General features: G+C 45.9%; 1 protein-coding gene across 4 annotated transcripts; it reads right to left on the bottom strand.

The window, feature by feature from the left end:
* Positions 1-946: 946 nt before the first annotated feature.
* On the bottom strand, positions 947-21056 carry AURKA (aurora kinase A). Of its 4 annotated transcripts, none has more exons than XM_015066952.3 (9): positions 20917-21056; positions 17054-17100; positions 13750-14029; positions 12143-12197; positions 10440-10631; positions 9172-9310; positions 4853-5001; positions 1973-2147; positions 947-1840 (listed from the first exon to the last, which is right to left on the bottom strand). In XM_015066952.3, the coding sequence occupies exons 2-9, from the start codon at positions 17093-17095 to the stop codon at positions 1655-1657; spliced, it is 1218 nt and encodes a 405-aa protein (XP_014922438.3). In that variant the 5' UTR covers positions 17096-17100; positions 20917-21056; the 3' UTR covers positions 947-1654. The 4 variants fall into 4 exon arrangements, with proteins under 4 accessions (XP_014922438.3, XP_053055769.1, XP_014922439.3 ...); XM_053199794.1 differs by having other exon boundaries at positions 1381-1840; positions 10440-10628; XM_015066953.3 differs by having other exon boundaries at positions 1381-1840; positions 20827-20993.
* Positions 21057-21087: the final 31 nt, after the last annotated feature.

Raw genomic sequence — 21087 nt, 5'->3', positions numbered from 1 at the left:
CCCTTGGGATACTGGCTCCCTTCGGAGCCGGATAACAAGGAGAGCAAAGGAAGCCTCTACCAGCTAGAAGGGGCAGGAGGCTTGAACACAGGTTGTGCTCAAATCCCCACGCGGCTGGGAAGGAGGGATTCCAGCCAAGCAAGCATTCCTTCAGAGAATTAAGGGCCACGCTTGGAAAACCAGTTTGCAAAGAACTAGTTCACCCCACATGTAGAACTCTTTGCATCTTCTCGAAAACGTGGTCAGAGCCCAGAGGTGGGCAGGTGTGGGCGTAGATGACCAACTCCTTCAGCCCTTGGTCCATCCTGACCTCCTGTAGCTCTAGGGAACCCGCCAGAGTTGCCCATGCCATGCCAGGCACACCCACTTCTGTACTACTGACTCATCAGGTGGTCCCCCAGGATGAGGACCCACCAAGGGTTCCGGCTCCCTGAGCTGGGCTGTTGCACGGAATGTTCCTACTGCAGGAACTACCACTTACTGGGCACAGCGGAAAGAGTGGAGGCTGGAGAGAGGGCGCTGGCAGCCCCCACAGCCCAACTCCTGGTGCCCCTGCCCTGCCACCCAGTCACACAGCCATATGCTTGCCCCCGTGGTGCCAGGTTTCCTGCCGCCCCCTCCCGGGGCCACAGGGCTGTCTCACCATTCCTGCCCCCAGCCTTTAAGTCCTCCCCGCCCTTCAAGCCTAGTTCAGATGTCACTTTCCCTGGACGCCTCTCCTACCTAATTACCCATCACAGCTCGCCAGCTCCCTGACTTGTCCCCGCTACCGTCAGGGGCACCCCTACTGCTTTGTCCCCAGTCGTCGCAGGGCAGGTGCGTTCACAGGCCAGCCCGGCTCCGGAGCCCTGACAGCACCACTGGGGGGCCTTCCCGCCTTCCCAGCGGGCCCACGCTTAGCCCAGCATTTCCCAAAGGGTAGAATGAACTGGAAAATGCATTATAATTTCAAGGTTAGACACGTGACAACTTTAATCGTTTTATATGTGACTCACTGTGCTTCACCAAAACTGTATAAATAAAGCATCAAAACCACGGAAAGATCAGCCCTTTGACATTTCGAAACAGCAGAGACAGGTCTCATCCAGCCAGCCCCAAGACACAGGTGGAGCACGCGTTCGAGTGTACAGTCACCGAGGGCTTAAGCCTGATCTGGTCCTTAACCACGTCCACTTGGCGCAAGTGTGGGACAGACACCGAACAGTCCTGAAGGGATGCCAGGGAAATGACGTAGCAGTCTATACAGAAATCTTTATTTTAACATTTAAAAGAAAGAATCACATGTTCATCCTGACAGCTTTCCCAGGCTTGGCCACTGAGGAAGGCAGATGCACACGTAGGGACCGGATGGTCATTGCACACCTCTTTCACCGATGGAGTCGGGCCCCGAGCTGCCTTCCACAAGGACACCCTACTTGAGACAGGCCGTGGGGAGGCTGCAGGTGAACTTCGCCTCCGGACTGTGAAGTGGCCACAAGTCCTGCGGCTACTTTCACTCCAGAGTGCACTGTTCTCGGAAGCGGACTGACCGGGGAGGGTGAGGCACCGCCTGCTCGGTGGGCCCTTGTCTGCAGTGCCCTCGGTCATGGGTCACGGCCAGGCCGTCAACAGTGTCACCAGCTGGGCCTCGTGGATTTCTCCGCCTGCAGGATTCTTAAGATTGTTTGCCGGTTGATTCTTTGCTTTTTTGGCTACCTGATGGTTTTGATGAATTTGCCGTGACCCAAGGGTGTTCAAGTACTTCTTTGAGAGTCGGTCTTTGGCTGGGATTATGTTTCAACAGTCTTGAGATGAGGTCCCTGGCTCCCTCCGGTACAAAGTCAGGGAATGTGAATTCAACCTGGAGTACGACAAGTGACAGTCACAAAACGTGGCTTAAGACAGAACAGTATGAATATTCAGCTCAGGGCCAAGGTGAAGGCTGATAAGAATTCGACAAGAAGCAACAGATCAGTTCTCGTTAAGGTCTTACCCGCGATATTCTTTTGTAGGTCTCTTGGTATGTGCTCGCCTCAAATGGAGGCTTCCCAACTAGAAATTCATAGCAGAGTACCCCAAGGCTCCAGAGATCCACCTTCTCGTCGTGCATTCGGCCTTCAATCATCTCTGGAGGCAAGTAGTCCAAGGTGCCACAGAGGGTGGTTCTCCTAAAAATGGAGGCAGGCTCGGGTCGATGCACCTGTTTTTATTACCCTAATTGCTGCTAAACGTCATTAACGATTACACTAACATTGACGGAGTGCCCTTCCTAGGCCAGATCCTAGGCTATGAAGCAGAAACTATTTAAATCCCCAGTTTCAGACAAGAAACAGATTGAGGGAGATGTGCAAGATCACGCAGCTAGCAACCAAGCCGCGCCCCAAGTTTGTCCCACTCCAGAACCTCCGTAAGTGATGAAAAGTATCACTATTATATCAAAGTAGCTGGAAAAGGAAAGCTCTCTCTAAATACAATTTGGAGTTCCATAGTTGTTTTTATATAATAGAGATGCTAAAAAGCTTAACGGTCCTGTGACATTAGTGACAAAAACACTAAAAACCTGTCCCACTGTGAAAACACTAGCTTTGGCGTGACAGATCCATGCTGCCTTCTGACACATCAGTGGTACAAGAGAGACACTGAAACGTGAGGGTGGCCTAGGAAGTATTCTTGCCAAAAGAACCTGTTCAGGTCCTTAGACCTACTTCCAGTTCTCAGCAACCACAGAAGATAAAGGACCAAGATAAGTGACACCACAATCAGAAAAATCCATTTTAGAGGCGCATGGGTGGGTAAGCATCTGACTCTTGCCATCAGCTCATGTCATGATCTCACCTTCGTGGGATCCGAGTCCCGTGTCAGACTCCACACTGAGTGTGGAGCCTGCCTGGGGTTCTCTCTCTTCCTCTCTGCCCCTCCCCCCCTTCTCAAAATAAACATTAAAAAAAAAAAAAAGAGGGGCATCTGGGTGGCTCAGGTCATGATCTCGCGGTTCCTGAGTTCAAGCCCCACATCGGGCTCTGTGCTGACAGCTCAGAGCCTGCAGCCTGCTTCAGATTCTGTGTCTCCCTTTCTCTCTGCCCTCCCCCCACTCATACTCTGTCTCTCTCAAAAATAAACATTTAAAAAAATGTTTTAAATAAAAAAGGAAAAAAGGGATAAAAAAGAAAAATCCATTTTAAATTGTGAGGCAACTGGTTTAAATTTAGACAAAAGAAACACAATCAAATATAATGCACGGACAGACCTTAGTTGGATTCTGACTTAAAGAGCAGCTCTAAATTTTGTGGACAACTGCAGAAATGTGAACATGGACTAAATAGCTATTGACAAGGCTGTTAATTTTCTGAGGAGTGATAACGGTCGTGATTATAGGGACAATGTCCTTATTTTTAGGAGATTCATCCCACAGTGGCCAGAGAATGAAGCATAACGTCTGCAATATAATTTTGAAAATTTACTTACTTTGCTCTATTCACCAAAAAATCGACACGGCCAATATGGCAAAATGTTGGCACTTGTTGCATGTAGGCCCTAGATGGGAGCTACCAAGCCGCCGATTCGGCACTTCTGTGTGTGTTTCTACCAAAGGCCAGAAATACGCTGGGGTGGCAAACATCAACCGGGCGCGAACACGCGTAGGTCTTCGTTGCTTCCTATCAGTTATTCTTTGCCACTGGCTCTCCTAGGGGGTCACGCGGGCCCTATGCTCAGCACGCCCGGCACCCAGAGAGCACACGTGAAACCCTCATCACCACGGAGATGCTGAAAAGGGGCCGAGTCAGCAGGTTCCTCCAACGACAGCACTCCCGGGAGCTCTTATGGTTACTCGTGTTGGGGAGGTGGGGCGACATGGCTGGCGTATCCTTTCTGAAAAGGAGGTTTACCTTTCCCATCACATGACCCCACCGGACAGGTTAAGGTCCAGTTTAGCCCTGCGATTTTACAAAGCCTACAATTCTTCATCATCATTTGCCTCACTAGGTGCCAACAGCTCCCACTAGGGACAGACAACCAGCTTTAAAAAAAAAAAAAAGGAGACACTACAACAGCAGATTCAATGCACTGCTGCGAACAGTTACAAGTGATCTGGCGAAAATAAAGCTCCCCACCTCCACCACGTCATCTATTTTAGGTTAAAAGATATAGGTGGTTTAAAAAAAATGTATAAAGTATTATGGCTATGATTTTTTAAGTCCTTTGCCAAAGTTGACAAACTTACCAGTAGATGAGGGTTTTTAATGCCCTACCACCTCACGAGGCTTCAAAATCTTAATTAGACCCAAATTAAATTAAAACAGTACAGAAGATTTTAGTTCTTGTTTGCAAAATTAAGATCTCTCTATTAAGAGGGGACAAGAAAGGACTATGCTACTGACAAAAGCACACCACAGAGAATCCAACCACCACCTGGAAAATTCTATCCAAACCAATTTGGATAAAATCTGTTTTTTTTTTTTTTTTAATTCTCCAAAGCTCTGTGCCCTCAGCGCTAGAGCTCTGTGTGTGGCCCTCTGAAACCGGTTTCCTATCCAGGAAGCAGCGGAGTTTCCACTTCACCACTGCCCCAGGCATCACCACCCAACACATCCTGCACTTCCTCTGTCCTTCACTTGTCCCGTATGTCCCCTTCATTAGCCTCTGAGGACATGAAGCATCTTGAACCCAGGCCTACGACACAATAACCCCACAACAGTAGGAGAATCAAATATTCTCAAAGATACTTAACGGGCCTAGGTTTCTCCCAACTATGTGTAACTGTGACCAGCCCCAATTCCACATTTCTATCCTTAAGTATTTGACTATTTCATTCCCGAAAGCCCCGAAGGCTTTTGCTAAACACTAAGTAAGTTCCACCTCTAAGGTTACATACCTGGAGGATGGGGCATGTACCGACCATCCAAAATCTGCAATCTTAAGCTCTCCAGCTGAACCGAGGAGCAGGTTCTCTGGCTTAATGTCTCTATGAATGACTCTCTTTGAGTGACAATAAGACAGGGCATCTGCCAACTCCGTGATATACTACGGAAACAAAAAGTATGGAAAATCTGCGTCACACATTTTATATAACACATTTTTAAAGTTTTTATTTATTTTTGACAGGGAGAGGGAGACAGAGAGAAAGAGAGAACACCAGCAGGGGAGGGGGAGAAAGAGAGGGAGACACAGAATCGGAAGCAGGCTCCAGGCTCAGAGCTGTCAACACAGAGCCCGACTCAGGGCTCCAACTCATGGACTACAAGATCATGACCTGAGCCAAAGTCAGATGCTTAACCGACTAAGGCACCTAGGCACCCCTATATAACACAATTTTAGACATCTCTTCTGAAAGGAAAGCCAACATCGATTTTAATATGTTTTATAGGTTTTAAGGCTAGGAACAACTGAGGACTCAAAAAAAAATTTTTTTCGAACCAAATTCATGTTTAGCATAAAATACGAGTATTCCATACTAAGTTATTTATTTGCTAATATAGCAGATAGGACATTGAAGGACAGGGGGGAAAACTGATGAGCTAGAAATACTAGTAGCAATGAATGATGATAACAACTGAAAAACTGGCACAAATTAGCGAGTCAGACATGTAAACAATTAAAATTTTTTTTTAATTTTCAAGTACAGTCCGTTCCCATTTTTTTTAATTCCCATTTTTAAAACCAAGATCAATTTATAACACAAGCATTTGTTTGAAACTCAAAATTTAAGGGGAAAAAACAATCTTGAAAAAAAATTAAAAGCAGGTACATTTGCGTGTTACATAGTGTTAAACTTGGGGGTATACGTATTCACTGGTCAGCTTAAAAAGCACGCACAGCACGTCAGTCCTTTTGTTAGTTTTCTTTTCATGTCAGCCAAAGAGAGCTCTAGCAAGTCCAGAATCTGCTTTAGCAAAAAGATAAGAATTGTTATCAGCGTATTGAAAGAATATGTTTAGTTCTGGCTGAAGGTGTTTTTTGTTGTTGTTGTTTTTAATGTTTATTTATTTTTGAGAAATAGAGAGAGCACGTGAGCCAGGGAGGGGCAGAGAGAGGGAGACACAGAATCTGAAGCAGGCTCCAAGATGTTAGCATAGCCTGGTGTGGGGCTCGAACCCATGAACTGTGAGATTATGATCTGAGCCGAAATCGGACGTTTAAACCGACTGAGCCACCCACTCTGGCTGAAGGAAGGTTTTCCAAAGCAACCACTAGACAGAACTGAACACATTGTTTTACACCAAAAAGTTCTACTCGACAAATTGCTGTAAAAAGCAAATATCATGGTCAGAAGAAACGTTTTCATTTTTTTCAGGCAAAAGCCAGAGACCAAAATCTAGAAAATAATAAACTGAAAGTGGAGGCAAAGAGAGCTCTTCTACACCAAACTGAGCTACTGACATAAAGATCACATACTAGATTCTTGAGGGCAAGGCATTTTCTCCGCTCAAATCAAGGCCAAGGAGCTAGTTCAACCAGGGCTCTCCAGCAGCCGCCTCCTTCACACCTCCCACATCACACTGTGAATATGTATAAAGGGCCCCAATATTTCTCTACACTTACTTTTATTTGAATTAATCAGAAAAGGGAAACAGTGTGCATACATATTCATTCTAACTACTATAGAATCTAGAAAGAACCAAGTTTTTCTTTCAAATAACTACTGCTTACACCAACATAAACTCCATCTGGATTGAACAAAACGTAGTAGTAGAAATATTAACTGCCAATTAAATAAGACAACTAATTTGGTTAGCTAATATTTTGAAAGTAATAAGATGAATCTATTTCTACTTATCCACAAAGCAAACATTTAACATTAAGTTTAAAATAGTATGTCCATTTTCCTGAGACCACACCAAAGGGTCATTCACCACTCGTGCTGTGAATTCACAAGTACAACCACCTGAAAGTAACACCATTTCCATCAATGCCAAAAAGAAAGAATGAGTGTAATCAAAGTAACCACCCATCATCTGTTGATTCAACAAAAAAACTGCCCAAAGACACTCTACTTCTTCAAACAAGTAATTTCATCCAAAATAAAGAAGCAGCACAATCCATAGGGTAAAAACCAAAAACCCAAACCAAAAACCCAATTATGTTGGATGTTAAGATCAGATGCAGGTAAGAAGATGAAAAGACAAGCCACCAGCTGGGAGAAAACGTTTGTAAAATGTGTGGGATAAAGGACCTGTATCCAAAATATACAAGAACTCTTCCAACTCAAAATGACCAAAAACCTGATTAAAAATGGGCAAAAAATCTGAACAGGCACTGCAAAGATGACAATACACATGGCAAATAAGCACATGAAAAGATACCTGTCATAGATCACTAGAGAACTACAAATTAAAACAATGAGTTACCACATACGCCAATAAGAAGGGCTAACCTCCAAAACAGTACCAGTCGCTGGTGAGGAGGAGGAACAGGGGCACACTCACTGGTGGAAATGCAAAGATGGTGTAGCTACTTTGGAAGACAGTTTAACAGTTTCTTATAAAGTTACACATAATCTCCCCACACAAGCTAGTTTTCAAATCTGTTAAAAACGTACGACCCACAAAAACATGCATGCAGATGTTTATAGCAGCTTTATTCATAATCACCAGTAACTAGAAGCAACCAAGATACCCTTCAATTGATGAAGTGATAAACTACACTGTAGCCATGCTGCAAAATATTATTCAGCAATAAAAAATGAGCTACCGCACCCTGAAAAGATACAGGTGAATCTTAAATGCATCTAGTTGTTTCCCCACTGGGGTAACTGGTTAATCATTCGGATACCACTGCACATGGACACTGGAACTGAATAATCAAACTGTTGGTGGACAGCAGAATTCAGGTTTTTCAAGGCTGCAATGGGAGGTTACAGATAAACAAGGGGAGGAGGGTAGAATGAATCCTGTGGTAATGGACTCATGTTTTGCTTAATATAGATACAAATGGATAAAAATACAGATACATGTGTATACATAGATTAGTCCCTGTTCTGTCAGCTGAGATCACGGAGAAGACACGACACCCCACTAGCAATGAGCACATCTTGCACCCAGGTCTTGGTTTCTAATACCATTTCCCCATAAAAGGAACCAGGGCTCCTTGGAGAAATGGCTGATTCTAGGACTGAGATAGGAAATCTACAAAATGAGGTGCAGCATCCTACAGGGCCAGATGCACGGAAGTGCTCAAACACCACACCCACAATGATGGGAGTAGGTCAAAAAAACCAACCAACCAAAGAAAAAAACAAACAACAACAACAACAAAAACCCACCTAAAACAGGAGCCACGTGAAAGGCATCCCAAGGGCCAAAGTAGTATTGGACTATACTCAAAGTATAAAATATCCATGAGTCCACATTAATAAGTGACTGAATAAATAAGGGAGAACAGACAAATCTCTGGTGCAGAAGAATTCTGAACAATTTATGTAGATTAGGGTGGGGGTGGCACATAATCCCTACTCCTTAAGTGTGGGCTGTGCATAGTGACACGCTTTAGAAGAACCCAGTATGCAAAGAGAAAAAGAGTAACTTCACAGCAAAGACACCTAATGAACGTGGCCTCAGCCAGGGGACCAAGGCCAACACCCGCAGCGATGAGCCAGGTGAAGAGTAGGTACCCCACACTAATGTAAGATAAACAGGAGAAAATAAGTCTGCACTATCTTCACATTCTGTAAATCTAAAACTATTGTAAACTTTTTTAAAAAGAGGATAACTACAAAGGGGCACCTGGGTGGCTCAGTCGGCCGGCCGTTCAACTTTGGTCATGATCTAACAGTTTGTGGGTTCCAGCCCCACGTCGGGCTTTGTGCTGACAGCTGGGAGCCTGGAGCCTGCTTCAGATTGTGTCTCCCTCTCTCTCTGCCCCTCCCCTGCTCACATTCCGTTTTTCTCTCTCTCTCTCTCTCTCAAAAATAAACATTAAAAAATAAAAATGCAATTAAAAAAAGAGGGCAACTATTCACATATACATTTGTCTAGAAAACCACTGTGGAAACACACCAGCCACAATATTCCACCTGGTGCTTGATTTTATGTGCACGGATGGTACAACTAAGGTATTCTGATTCTTTCATTCAAACATTTGATCCTGTTAAGCAATCTTTCTTTAGATGAAACCCACTGGACTGTAACGAAAGGGCGCATTGCTATGTGGGTGGAACAGAGGGAACAAGAGTTGGGACAGTAACTGAAAACTCACAGTAGCAGTTGTCTGCTCATCAAACTTGGACAGTTTCTGAAGTTCTCGGTAGACAGCTCCAAGAGGCGCATATTCTAGAATTAGGTAAACTCTGGTGGCGTCATGGAAATAACCATACAGTCTGAGAATATTTGGATGCCTGCAACAAAGGATGGATACTCTCTAACACCTGCTTTCTGCAGAGGATACAAGAATATGTACCAAGTACCAATCAAACCCCTCATGTAAAACCAGTGAAAGTCAGTGCTGGTCACAGACCCCCCTACCACACCTCTCACCAAACTTGAGAATCTGAAACTACAGACCTGCCCTGAAGAAAAATACACACATCTGCCTGTCAGTTTACAAGCAATGCAAGGTATTAATGGACCTCAGGTTTGGTTAAGATTATTTCCTTCCTTCAGGTCATCTTTATTATTAGGGGGGGAATTCAGCTAAATATTAATTTTCTGCCTATTAGAAAGAGGGAGAGGCACGGCACTCCCACAGCAGTTTGATTCCCAAGCACTAGGAGACACAACTTAAAAGCAGGGTTCAACAGCAGCAGATGTTTGCTGCTGAGGACTTCGAGCAGCTGAGAACACGGCCCAGGGCAGCAGCCCTTCAGCTCCAGCTCGTTGTTGCCAGGGAGGGTTACAGGCCTGATTGGACAGGTTTTTAAGTATTAACAAGTGATTCAAGTCTGAAAAAAATACTAAGAGGAAAAAAAGAAAGGAAAAAGACCCATTGGCCAAAGTCAACCTGCAGGCTGCCAGTTTGCAACCTCTGCTTAGAACTCAGAAATGATCGAGGCACTGGGTGGAGCATCCGACTTCGGCTCAGGTCACGATCTCACCGCTCGTGAGTTCAAGACCCTTGTCGGGTTCTGTGCTAACAGCTCAGAGCCTGGAGCCTGCTTCGGATTCTGCATCTCCCTCTTTCTCTCTGACCTTCCTTGTGCTCGCTCTCTCTCTCTCTCAAAAATAAATAAACATTTAAAAAAAAGAAAAAAAAGAACTCAGAAGTATCATTTCCCTTAATCTCTCTCTCTCTCTCTCTCTCACACACACACACACACACACACACAAATTTGACTCATAAATTACTTCATTAACACAGCATGAACCTCCAAGTGATTTTTCAGGACCACAGCACTTCTCTAGACAAATCCTTGAAAAATGATGAATTAAACCACTCTTTGCAGTACTATGGAGCAGGCCTTCCATGGTTCAACTCTTAGTAACTAGGTTCTGTACCACATTCTCTCGAACATCAATCTGGAAACTTACCTAAGGTGGGACTGTATTTCTACTTCTCTTCTCAGCTGATGCTCGACTCCCGCTTTCTCCAGCTGAGCTTTAAATAATACTTTAAGAGCCAGGATAAACTTGCTTTGTTTTTCTCTCGCCAAATAAACATTACCAAACTTTCCTTTACCCAGCGGGCGACCGATTTCAAAATCTTCCAAAGCCCACTGCCTTCTAGGAAAAATTTTGAATATTTTAAAATATGAAGAAAACAAATCTTTTCTAACAATTTATTAACGGGTAGTAGATAGACCTCTAAATAATTTTATATTTAATGTTGTATTCGGTAGGTAACCTCGGCAAGAACCAAGCCAATAACTACACTATGTGAGTCTCCACAGGCATTAAATCCCCCACTCCCCTATCTGCCAATGACTGTATGAGTCAGACAAAGAACAATCTGGGCTTTTAGAGCTGAAGCATTAACGCGAAGTGTCCCAAGACAGTACTACACTCTGAAGTGCACACTTGTTGCCACCACCGTTAAAGAGCACAGGAAAGGTTAGGTAAGTAAGTGCAGGGAGGAGGCCTTCAGAACGGTCTGTGGGCCTCTAGCAGGCTAACCACAGCCTCCTCCTCCAACCTAGAGATGCTGACTCTCGGGGTGGACAATCAGTCTGCCAAAGCAGGCGGGATGGATCCTACAGCTGGATTTCGATTCTCAGAAAGCCACTATTAGGCAGTCAAGCAAAAAAGCCTGTGGGTTCATTCCTGGCTCCTCCTACTACATTATAGACATTACGTTCTACGTTGTAGAGTCTACACAGTTCAGAAGTTGGGAACAAGCTTTGGGAAAATATCCGGGGAAGACGGTATAAAGAACAATTCAATGAATACTGTTGAAATATTCATATAGTCATATATACGTGTGTATACAGTTTTGCAACAGGAGAATAGAAATAGTATAGAAACAAACCTAAGCTACATGTAGTGGTTACTTCTGAGGGTAGAGAGGAACTTATTTTACACATTTCTGTAACAGATTCATACAAGTTTGTTCTAAATTTGGAACGCAGTAAGAAAAGCTTGAGTCACGAGTAAACATCATTAAAATTCCCTTTTGCCAAAGGTTAGAATTTGGAAACATTTATATATCCTAAGTGAAAATATAAAGACCTTTTCTATTTTTTAAAAAAAAATTTTTTTTTAACGTTTTATTTATTTTTGAGACAGGGAGAGACAGAGCACGAACGGGGGAGGGTCAGAGAGAGAGGGAGACACAGAAGCCGAAACAGGCTCCAGGCTCTGAGCTGTCAGCACAGAGCCCGACGCGGGGCTCGAACTCATGGCCAGTGAGATCGTAACTTGAGCCGAAGTCGGACACTTAACCGACTGAGCCACCCAGGCGCCCCGACCTTTTCTATTTTTTAACAAGTTCCCATAATTAAGCTTGCAATTAGGGGCACCTGGGTGGCTCAGTTGGCTAAGTGTCTGACTTAGGCTCAGGTCATGATCTCATGGTCTGAGTTTGAGCCCCATGTCAGGCTCTGTGCTGACAGCTCGGAGCCTGGAGCCTGGAGCCTGTTTCAGATGGCAAGAGTCTCCCTCTCTCTCTGCCCCTCTCCTTTTCACACTGTCTCTCTCTCTCTCTCAAAAATAAATAAATATTAATTAATTAATTAATTAATAAAAGTGTATTCTAACAGCACAATAGCTCAGGACTTTGTAAGTACAATAAAACTTACTTTTTTGATTCTTCATTTTTCTGTTTTGTTGTCAGTTCCTTTTCAGAATTATTTCCTATATAGAATAAGTCAAAAACCTGCTTTTAGAATAATTATAATTACTTTAGAATAACTACAGAATAAATTAAAAACCTATGAACAGAAATGAATCAAAGAATGGTCACAAAATATAATGGTGTGTCCAGAATGGAAGATCTTCTTAGTTTTCTTTATAGAAAAAAGATTACCACACCCTAACCTGACTCCCACCTGGTGAAGCCTTTTCTAGATTTCTAAAGATGAGCAGATATACACCTACATAGAGAGAGATACATATGCATACAGCTAGGCCCTCCAATAATTTAAAGCTCGAGACTATGCAGATTCTCCCAGAAGCCTCAGTCTCCAAATGAAGACCTTCTAAGGCAGAACTGCCAATCTCTTGACCCATGATAAGCACCCACTCATCACCTTCGCCCCCCCCCCCCCCCCCCCCCCCCCGCCAAGTGGGCCAGCCGACTCTCCATCAGCTCCATACAAGTTAACAGCGTGCAACAAAACATAAATCAGCCACCTTCCTTCATTAGTTGCCAAGGGGAAATATAAAAATAGAAGCCCCTGATTCAGCAAAATGTACCATAAACCAATTGCACAACAGGGTGCTAAAGTCATCGTTTCATCAGCCAGAGGCTGGACATTTCCACTTCAAACTCCAAAACAGCAGGGTGTGCTCTGCTCAGACACGTGACGGGAGCCCAGACCGGTTTTCTCCCTTCGCGCTTCACGACCTCAGTTCATGGCGGCAATATAACCCCATCCCTACATCCAGCTTACTGCCCAGCTCCACCCAGTCTGCGTCCGAGGTCAGCCCTTAGATCTGCCTGCACCCCTCCATCCTGCTGTGTCTGTGGGCAAGTTCACGCTTCAGAGGCTCCACTCCCTCTGTAAAACAGAGTTGGTCACCGACCACCCGCACAGAGTGGTTGCGAGAATCGAAGGAGACGACGTGGATGAAGGAAGCACTTCTGAGCGTGGGCATGCCAGGCTGGTAAATAAGGACTACTAACATCCACCTGCCCCTGCCCACTTCAGGTCCCTGCCATCTCTGACCCAACCCCCGGCAGCCTGCCTCCTGTCTGCTGCCCCTGAGTGCAGTTCTGCTTCTCTCCGGTCCATTCCACATAGCCAATCTAGTAAGGTTTCTAGAAGGCCAGTCCCTCCTCCGCTGGAAAACCTTTCGGCAATTTCCCCATGCCCAGGGGATGACGCCCCACTCCTCAACAAGCCAAGAGCTTCCACCGTGACCTCACCCAACCGGCCTCAGTCCATCCAAGTCCGAACATCTACTTCCCCAACTGCCCTCCACACTCCAGACTTTGGAAGTGTTCAGTTCCTCAATCAAAGCACGAGGGTGGGAATCAGGTTCTCCATCCTGAGCGCAGGGCTGGCCCACAGGAGACCCTACCACCTCAACCTGACATCAGATTTTTCTCCGTATCCTCAATAAAAATGACATCAAAGCTAGGGCTCCAAACAATAAACGCCAAGTCTATCCTCCACCCCCACCCCCCTTTTTTTTAAGCAACTGGAAGGAATAACAATCTAATAGTCTCAAAAAGTTGATTTACCAGTGGCCGATGGCAAGGGCTGCTCACTTTTTTGGGTATAATTCAGCGGCCTAGAGACAGAACGAGGGACACTGGTTGCCTGCAGTTGCTTTTGCTTCAGATTCTGGACCGGTTTATGGCTGGAGACGAGCTTTTGTGTTTGTGAAGGAATTCGCTGGGAGGAATTTGAAGGACACAAGACCCGCTGAGCCTGGCCACTATTTGCAGATAACAGATTCTGAGAAGGAAATTGCTGAGTCACTGGAACACGTTTTGGACCATCGCCAAGGGGAATTGTGGTCTAGATTGAGAGGGAAAAAATAAATGTCATGGTCTTCATGAACAAAAGCGGGGTATTTTGAGAATTCCACAAAGTCTCTTTTCTAGTATAACAAAATAACAAAGGTCACTGATAGTACATGGAAGGGGAAAGCAATGTTCATCAGCGCTTCCAAAGGATGTGGTTAGTAGATGGCTGAAAGGAATACCAGAATGATCCTCCTACCCACCCAACACCCCACTCCCAAAAATCATGCTCCCATAAACAAATGTTCATTAACTAAATTTCCATCTAAAGAGGGAGACATTAAACACTTCCTAAGAATTCTCAATGGCTTGAGAATTATTACCCAGCAAAAAGCTACAACGCAAAACTTTATACCAAAATCCCAATTCCATTGAAATTTCTTTAGTAATATCATACATATGTTTAGGAAAAAAGACGCAGAAATATGTCAAAATACTCAACAGTGGTTATCTTCTGGTAAAGATTTTTTTTTTTTTTGAGAAAGAGAGAGAAAGAAATAGAGAGCAAGTGGGGGAGGGGCAGAGACAGAGAAGGGGGACAGAGTATCTAAATAACTGAAGTAGGCTCCACGGGGACAGCAGAGAGCCCAATGTGGGACTAGAAATCAAATTGCGAGATGATGATCCGAGCCGACGTTGGACACTTAATCAACTGAGCCACCCAGGCGCCCCTCAGTGAAGATGTTTTAGAAGATCATCTGGGGGTGCCCGGGTGACTCAGTCAGTTAAGTGTTCAACTCCTGGTTTCAGCTCAGGTCACAACGTCCAGCTTAGCAACACCCACAACACAGTAGGCATCCAGGCAGTGACATTTTAAACAGCAGTTTCCTAAAATGATCTTTATCGTAGGACTTGAGAATCAAATACAATGACTCAAGTTAGCCTTTTTCTAATTGATCATTTTAGACTTTCAGTCAGTAAATAAAGGAGAAGTATCCATTTATTTGAAAATGAAAACTTCTCAAATCTGTCAGAATGGCTAAAATCAAAAAGACCACAACAAGTGTTGGTGAGCATGTAGAGAAAAAGAAACCCCTGTGCGATGCTGGTGGGAATGCAAACAGGTACAGACACTGTGGAAAACAGGATGGGAGTTCCTCAAAATGTTAAAAATAGAACCACCCTCCGACCCAGTAATCATACTACTGGGTATTTACCCAAAAAATACAAAAACACTAATTCAAACGGATATATGCACCCCTATATTTATAGCAGCATTATTTACAAGAGCCAAATTAAAGGGGCGCCTGGGTGGCTCAGTTGGTTAAGCATCTGACTTCAGTCATGATCTCGCCGTTCCCAAGTTCAAGTCCTGCATTGGGCTCTGTGCTGACAGCTCAGAGCCTGAGTCTATTTCAGATTCTCTCTCTCTCTCTCTCTCTCTCTCCCCCCCCCCCTTGCCTGCTCATACTCTCTCTCCCTCTCTCTCAAAAATAAACATTAAAAAACTAAAAACAAAAACAAACCAAGAGCCAAATTATGGAAGCAGCCTAAGTGTCCACTGATAGGGGAATGGGTAAAGAAGATGCGGTATAGATATGTAAGGGATCATTACTCAGCCATAAAAAATGAAATCTTGCCATCTGCAATAACATGGATGGAGCTAGAGAGTACAATGCTAAGCAAAATTAGTAAGAGAAAGACAAAATACCATATGATTTCACTCATATGTGGAATTTAAGAAACAAACCAGCAAAGGGGAAAAGAGAAAAGAAAAGAGAAGAAGAAAGAAAGAAAGAAAGAGAGAGAGAGAGAGGGAAAGAAAGAAAGAAAGAAAGAAAGAAAGAAAGAAAGAAAGAAAGAAAGAAAGAAAAGAGACAAACTCTTAACTACAGAAAACAAACTGGTGGTTACCAGAGGTGAGGTGGGGTTGGGGGGGTGGGGTGGTGAAACAGGATGGGGACAAAGGGGACCCTTATCCTTATGAGCACGGGGTAATGTACAGAAGAGCTGAATCCCTGTAACGTACCCCTCAAACTAATAAACCATGGTGTGTTAATTACACTGGTATTAAAATAAAAGACTTGGGGCGCCCGGGTGGCTCAGTTGGTTGAGCACCCGACTCTTGGCTTTAGCTCAGGTCATGACCTCAGGGTCATGGGATTGAGCCCCGAGTTGGACTCTGTGCTGAGCGTGGAGCCTGCTTAGGATTCTCTCTCCCCCTCACTGGTACTCTCTCTATAATACATTTTTAAAAACATTAAATTTAAAACTTAGTAAAAAAAGAAAACTAAAATTTCTAAAAATAAGACACCCCCCCCACACACACAAATCTTGCTTGATGTGTGTGTATTTTTACGCTGATTTCCTAGAAGGAAAAAACTCTGGGGCTTGCTTATATTAAAAGATCTTTGCATAAAAATTCGTTCACCCAGCCGCTCCACAAATACTACAGGCTGAGGGTCCTCCCTGGGGAAGCCCTTCCTGGATTCCAGCCCATCCCAACCTGAATGGAGCACCCACCCTCCACGGAATTACTCGGGTCATCTTACGCACACATATTTTGTGAAGGCGCAGTACTGGCTCCCATAACTCCCCAAAAGGGCTAAATTCTTTAGTCAAAGACCATGCGCTTTGCATCATTGTAATCCCTGCATCTGACACAGAACCTGGCTCAAAGTGGATTCCCAGGAAATATTCACTAAAACACAGCCCGACATTCCTAGGAGCTTACCATGTCCTGCAGCGTGACCAGAACAAGCTGTGGCAAAGCAATTTAATTTCTGGCAAGCAAGCAAATACAGGCAAGTATCGGGCACCTATTGTATACATTATTGTCCTGCACACAATGGAGGAACAGATACTTAAAGAGCTAGCTAGAAGACAAAGCAGAACAAAATAACAGGTGCCCATCAACGACATGGTATGAAATGCCGAGAAAGGGGACTAACTCCTCCAGGAATGTAGCAGACACCTCTGAAGTTACAATCCAAAGTGACGGTGAAAAGAACTCCAGATCTAACACCAACCTCCATTTGGGTTTTTTAAATGTGACAGAGATTACGATTATTCGATTTACCTTAACAGGCCCTGCAACGCAGTTTTCTTTAGATTTGTCCATGATGCCTGAAAAGAAAAAGAACCACTTTTAATGTACACAAATCCTCATGCTTCAAAGTGTTGTTATGCGAGGTCAGGGATATAGCTCCTGATGAAAAAGCCTCCACAACACAAAAATTTTACATTTTTTTTCTTTGTCCCAATGAAGCTGACAAGGGTGTCTTATTTTCTCAAGTGACAAGAGGGACAGATGTGGGGCCTCCACCCAACTTCACTCCCAGAGTCCTCCTGCTCCATCAATGCAGGAGCCTGCTTCAATACCTGCTGCCTTTTATTATTATTTTTCAACATTTATTTTTGACAGAGAGAGAGAGAGAGAGAGAGAGAGAGCGCGCGCGAGCGCACGAGCAGGGGAGGGGCAGAGAGAGAGGGAGACACAGAATTGGAAGCAGGCTCCAGGCTCTGAGCTGTCAGCCCAGAGCCCGACGCGGGGCTTGAACCCACGAACCGCGAGATCCTGACCTGAGCCAAAGTCAGATGCTCAACCGACTGAGCCACCCAGACGCCCCTCCCCCGCCCCTGCCTTTTAAAAACAGGTCCCCCCTTCCCCATAACTGACTCCAGCTACGACAGCATCTCGCCCTCTCCCGTCAAGAGCAAAGCTCCAGAACAGTCATCCACACTCACCGCACCCACGTGTCTCGCACCCTCTGGCCCTCCCCCATCAGGATTTCATCCCACAGACTGGCCTGCTCGGGTGGCCAGCTCATGACTGACCTCTACTGTTAGCAAATTCAAAAGTCCATTCCGCGCCCTCAGCTCACTTGCGACCCCAGCAGCGTCTGACAAGGTCACTTTTACTCCACTCCCAGCCTCCACTAGCTTGTAGGCTTGTCTCCCCCCCCACCACCCCCCACCCCCCAACCAGCTGTCCTGCCGCAACATCCTTTGCTCGATCAGCCTCACTTTTGCCAACCTGAGAGTCTGGGCAGACTGGACCCAGAATGAGTCCTTGGACCCCACTTCTCCATCCATACCCGTCCTAGGGCCCCTCATCCAGCACCAGAGCTCTAAACATCTTTAAGATGATCTGAATTTACATCTTCTACCCTAAACTCTCCTCTGACTGCCAGACTCCTACCTACCCACCTGCTCAATATCCCCCCACGAAGGTCTGCCAAGCATCTCCATCCCAACACATCCAGACACACCCTCTTCTCTCCTCCCTCCCGGCTACTCCTCCCCTCTGCTCTCAGTAGCCTGAGCTCAGGCCCAGAAACACCTTTCCTTTTGCAGCTGTGCTCATTCCCTCTGTGCACTCATCCAGTCTCCTGGCTCCCACCACCATTCACGGGCTGAGACCTCCAAACCTCCATCTCCAGACCTCTCCCCTGACCCTTGCCACCTGTGAAACATCTCGACCTGTAATCTGTAATTGGAGAGGCATCTCAATTTAAAAAAGTTCCAAACTGAATTCCTGCTCCCTCCCTGTCCCCATCTCCCCAACCCTATTCTCATAGATGACCCCACCTCAGTTGCTGGCAAACCGATCCTGCCCGTCGCTCAGGTCCCCTCATCTTTTACATGGTTCTCCCTCAAAGCCCAGATCTAATCCATCAGCACACCTTGGAGGCTCTACCTTCAAAACCACTGCCCACAACCTTTAATACCACCACCTGGTCAAACCAAGGCTCTCTCCCCTCAATTATTTGCAACGGGCTCCCAATGGTCACCCTGCTTTCACCTTTGCCCCGTGATGGCCCATTCGCAACACTGCGCCCTGTGGTCCCATTAACAAGTCAGCCATGTTGGCCCTTGGTTCAGAAGCCCCTCACGGTCCCTCAAAATCCTCCTTGCCTACAGTCTCCTAGAGTGTGGACCCTGACCACCTTCTTGGCCTTATTTCCTCTTCTTATTGCATGCTGGTCATATGGAACTTCTTTCTTTCCTCAAAGCAGTGCCCGGCCACAGGGCCTTTGTACTTCCTGTTCTCTCTTCACCATTTGGCTCTTCGCTCAAATGGAAGTGTGGCTTGCTCCTTTGTTCCAGTCAGGTCTGTGTTCAGATGTCTCCTTTCTGACCATCTCTATTTTTCTGCTTAGCCCTTAACACCTTACAGAACCTCACTGTGCGTGTTTATTTCTGCCTCCCCAGGCGATATCCCACCCCCTGCCAGTATCTCCAAGGAAAGTAAGCACCGTGAGAGCAAGGCCTTAGTCCCACTGTGTTCACTGCGGCCTCCCCGGAACATGCCTGGCACACAGTAGGTACACCCACCAGTGTCTGGGGAATGAGTTAACCCACTAAGGAAGCAAAATCAGTAACAAAAACGGTTTATAACACTAAGCCCATGCTGTGAGGCAGGTACAACACCCCATCAAGTAAGTAGAACATAAACTCCAAGAAAACGGAAACCTTTCTGTACTTTTCTTACCCGGATACTCTCTGAATTCCAGAACCCAGCCAGAAAGCACCCCCCCTGACCCCCACCCTTCCACATCCCTTCCACAAATAGGCAAATAACTCCACCCTGAAGACGGAACAACAGCCAGGAGTCCTTATATCAAACAGCGGTTAGTAGAAACGACAGAAAGGAAAAAGGAGTTACAAGCTCGTGCCGTACACACACTCTAACGCTCTCTTCACCTTCCCTAACAATTACAAGCAGCGGATTAATGAGATCACACAGGCCTAAGGGCATTCACTCAACAGTCTTCGACAGAAGCCAGAGATTTGCTCCAACGGAACATACTTTGCCTTCCCAGGGAGAGGAATAATCATCAACAGAATGGAATATGAGGGTTCTGATGCTGGAGACAGCCCCCAAGAAGACTGCTTGCCCAGCGATTCCAGTCTACAGCCAGGTCCCGGAGCCACATAACCCAATGACCTTCACAAGACCCTGCAGTTCAAACCACACATCCTACTATTCTAAACAGGAAAACTGTTAAGACTTCACATCACCGTGCATTTAGAAGACTTTGTCTTCTTCAAGCCTGCTAGTGTCTGCACGGACTTACTTGGAGGAGTGGAAGTGAACGTGCTGCTGAAAAGTGTTTTTAGTTCAAAGAACAAGGAAGGTTAAGGAGGAGGAGGAACGTTAAAAGCCCGCGACAGCATCTCCATCTGGACGACACTGGTGAGACGTGGAGACCGTCAGGCCGAACCACAGCCCTAACAAATCACATCCAGCATTTTCCCATCCCCAGACGACTATGTGCGCAGGTCTAGACCACCGGTTCTCCGTGAAACATCAAGAATCAGCTGGGAAACCTGACAAACTACAGACACCTGAATCCTATGCCAAGCACTTCTGATTCATGAGCTGGGTCTGTATTTTCAACAAAGGCTCTCAGAAATCCCGACAAAGGTGGCCCAAGGTCTGTGGTTTCAGAAGCACGCACCAAGGAAGACATCTTCGAGGAAGTTTTCATTTATTCCTCCAAAGTAGCCCCAGGTCAACCAACTACTCTTTTCTATTGAAAGCTACGCGCCAGTTCGTCGTCTGGCCCCCACCCCCCCTCTAGAACGTGAGCTTCCCGACGGCAAAAGCCCTCCCTTTGTTTTCTTACCCAGGTGCTGGCCGATAGGAGAACCCCCTCAGAAGGCACCCCCACCCCAACGCCACTCAACAACCCCCAAGCGGCATTTCACAGGGCGCCCCACTACCCAGGCGCAGATGGGAGGGCGCTGCGAAAGCACCGGGCACAGAGGAGAGGAGCTGGGAGGATGCAGGGGGACAGGAAGAGGAGGACAAGGGAGGACGAAGGTGGAGACCCAGGGACGCCTGACCTCGACTCTTCCTCCGCCGCCCGCTCAAAGGCCACCGGGCCCGCCGCCCTCGCCCGTCCGCCTCACAGAGCAGTCCCAAGGTCTACGAACCCGTTGGCTCCCGTCTCCGACCCAAAGGCCGCCGACTCTTGCCGAGAGCTCAGCCGTTACGATTCAAAGTCTTTATTTTAAATAGGAGTTAAACCCTCTAATCCGAAAGCTCATTGGCCCGGGCTAGAGAGGCACTGCCTTTTGATTGGTTCACAGCTCACGGCTTGAGGC

Source organism: Acinonyx jubatus, chromosome A3 (genome assembly GCF_027475565.1).
Source record: "Acinonyx jubatus isolate Ajub_Pintada_27869175 chromosome A3, VMU_Ajub_asm_v1.0, whole genome shotgun sequence".
Lineage (NCBI taxonomy): Eukaryota > Metazoa > Chordata > Mammalia > Carnivora > Felidae > Acinonyx > Acinonyx jubatus.
This window is presented reverse-complemented; position numbering and strand designations above follow the sequence as displayed.

What these genes read in the sequence shown, in the direction of transcription:
- AURKA (XM_015066952.3), bottom strand. Translation starts at nt 17,095, where the DNA reads ATGGACAAATCTAAAGAAAACTGCGTTGCAGGGCCTGTTAAG. An exon ending in GCCCTTGCCATCGGCCACTG is followed by an intron (nt 12,198 to 13,749) that starts GTAAATCAACTT and finishes TATTCTATATAG; the next exon opens with GAAATAATTCTGAAAAGGAA. An exon ending in GAAATACAGTCCCACCTTAG is followed by an intron (nt 9,311 to 10,439) that starts GTAAGTTTCCAG and finishes CCTTTGTTGCAG; the next exon opens with GCATCCAAATATTCTCAGAC.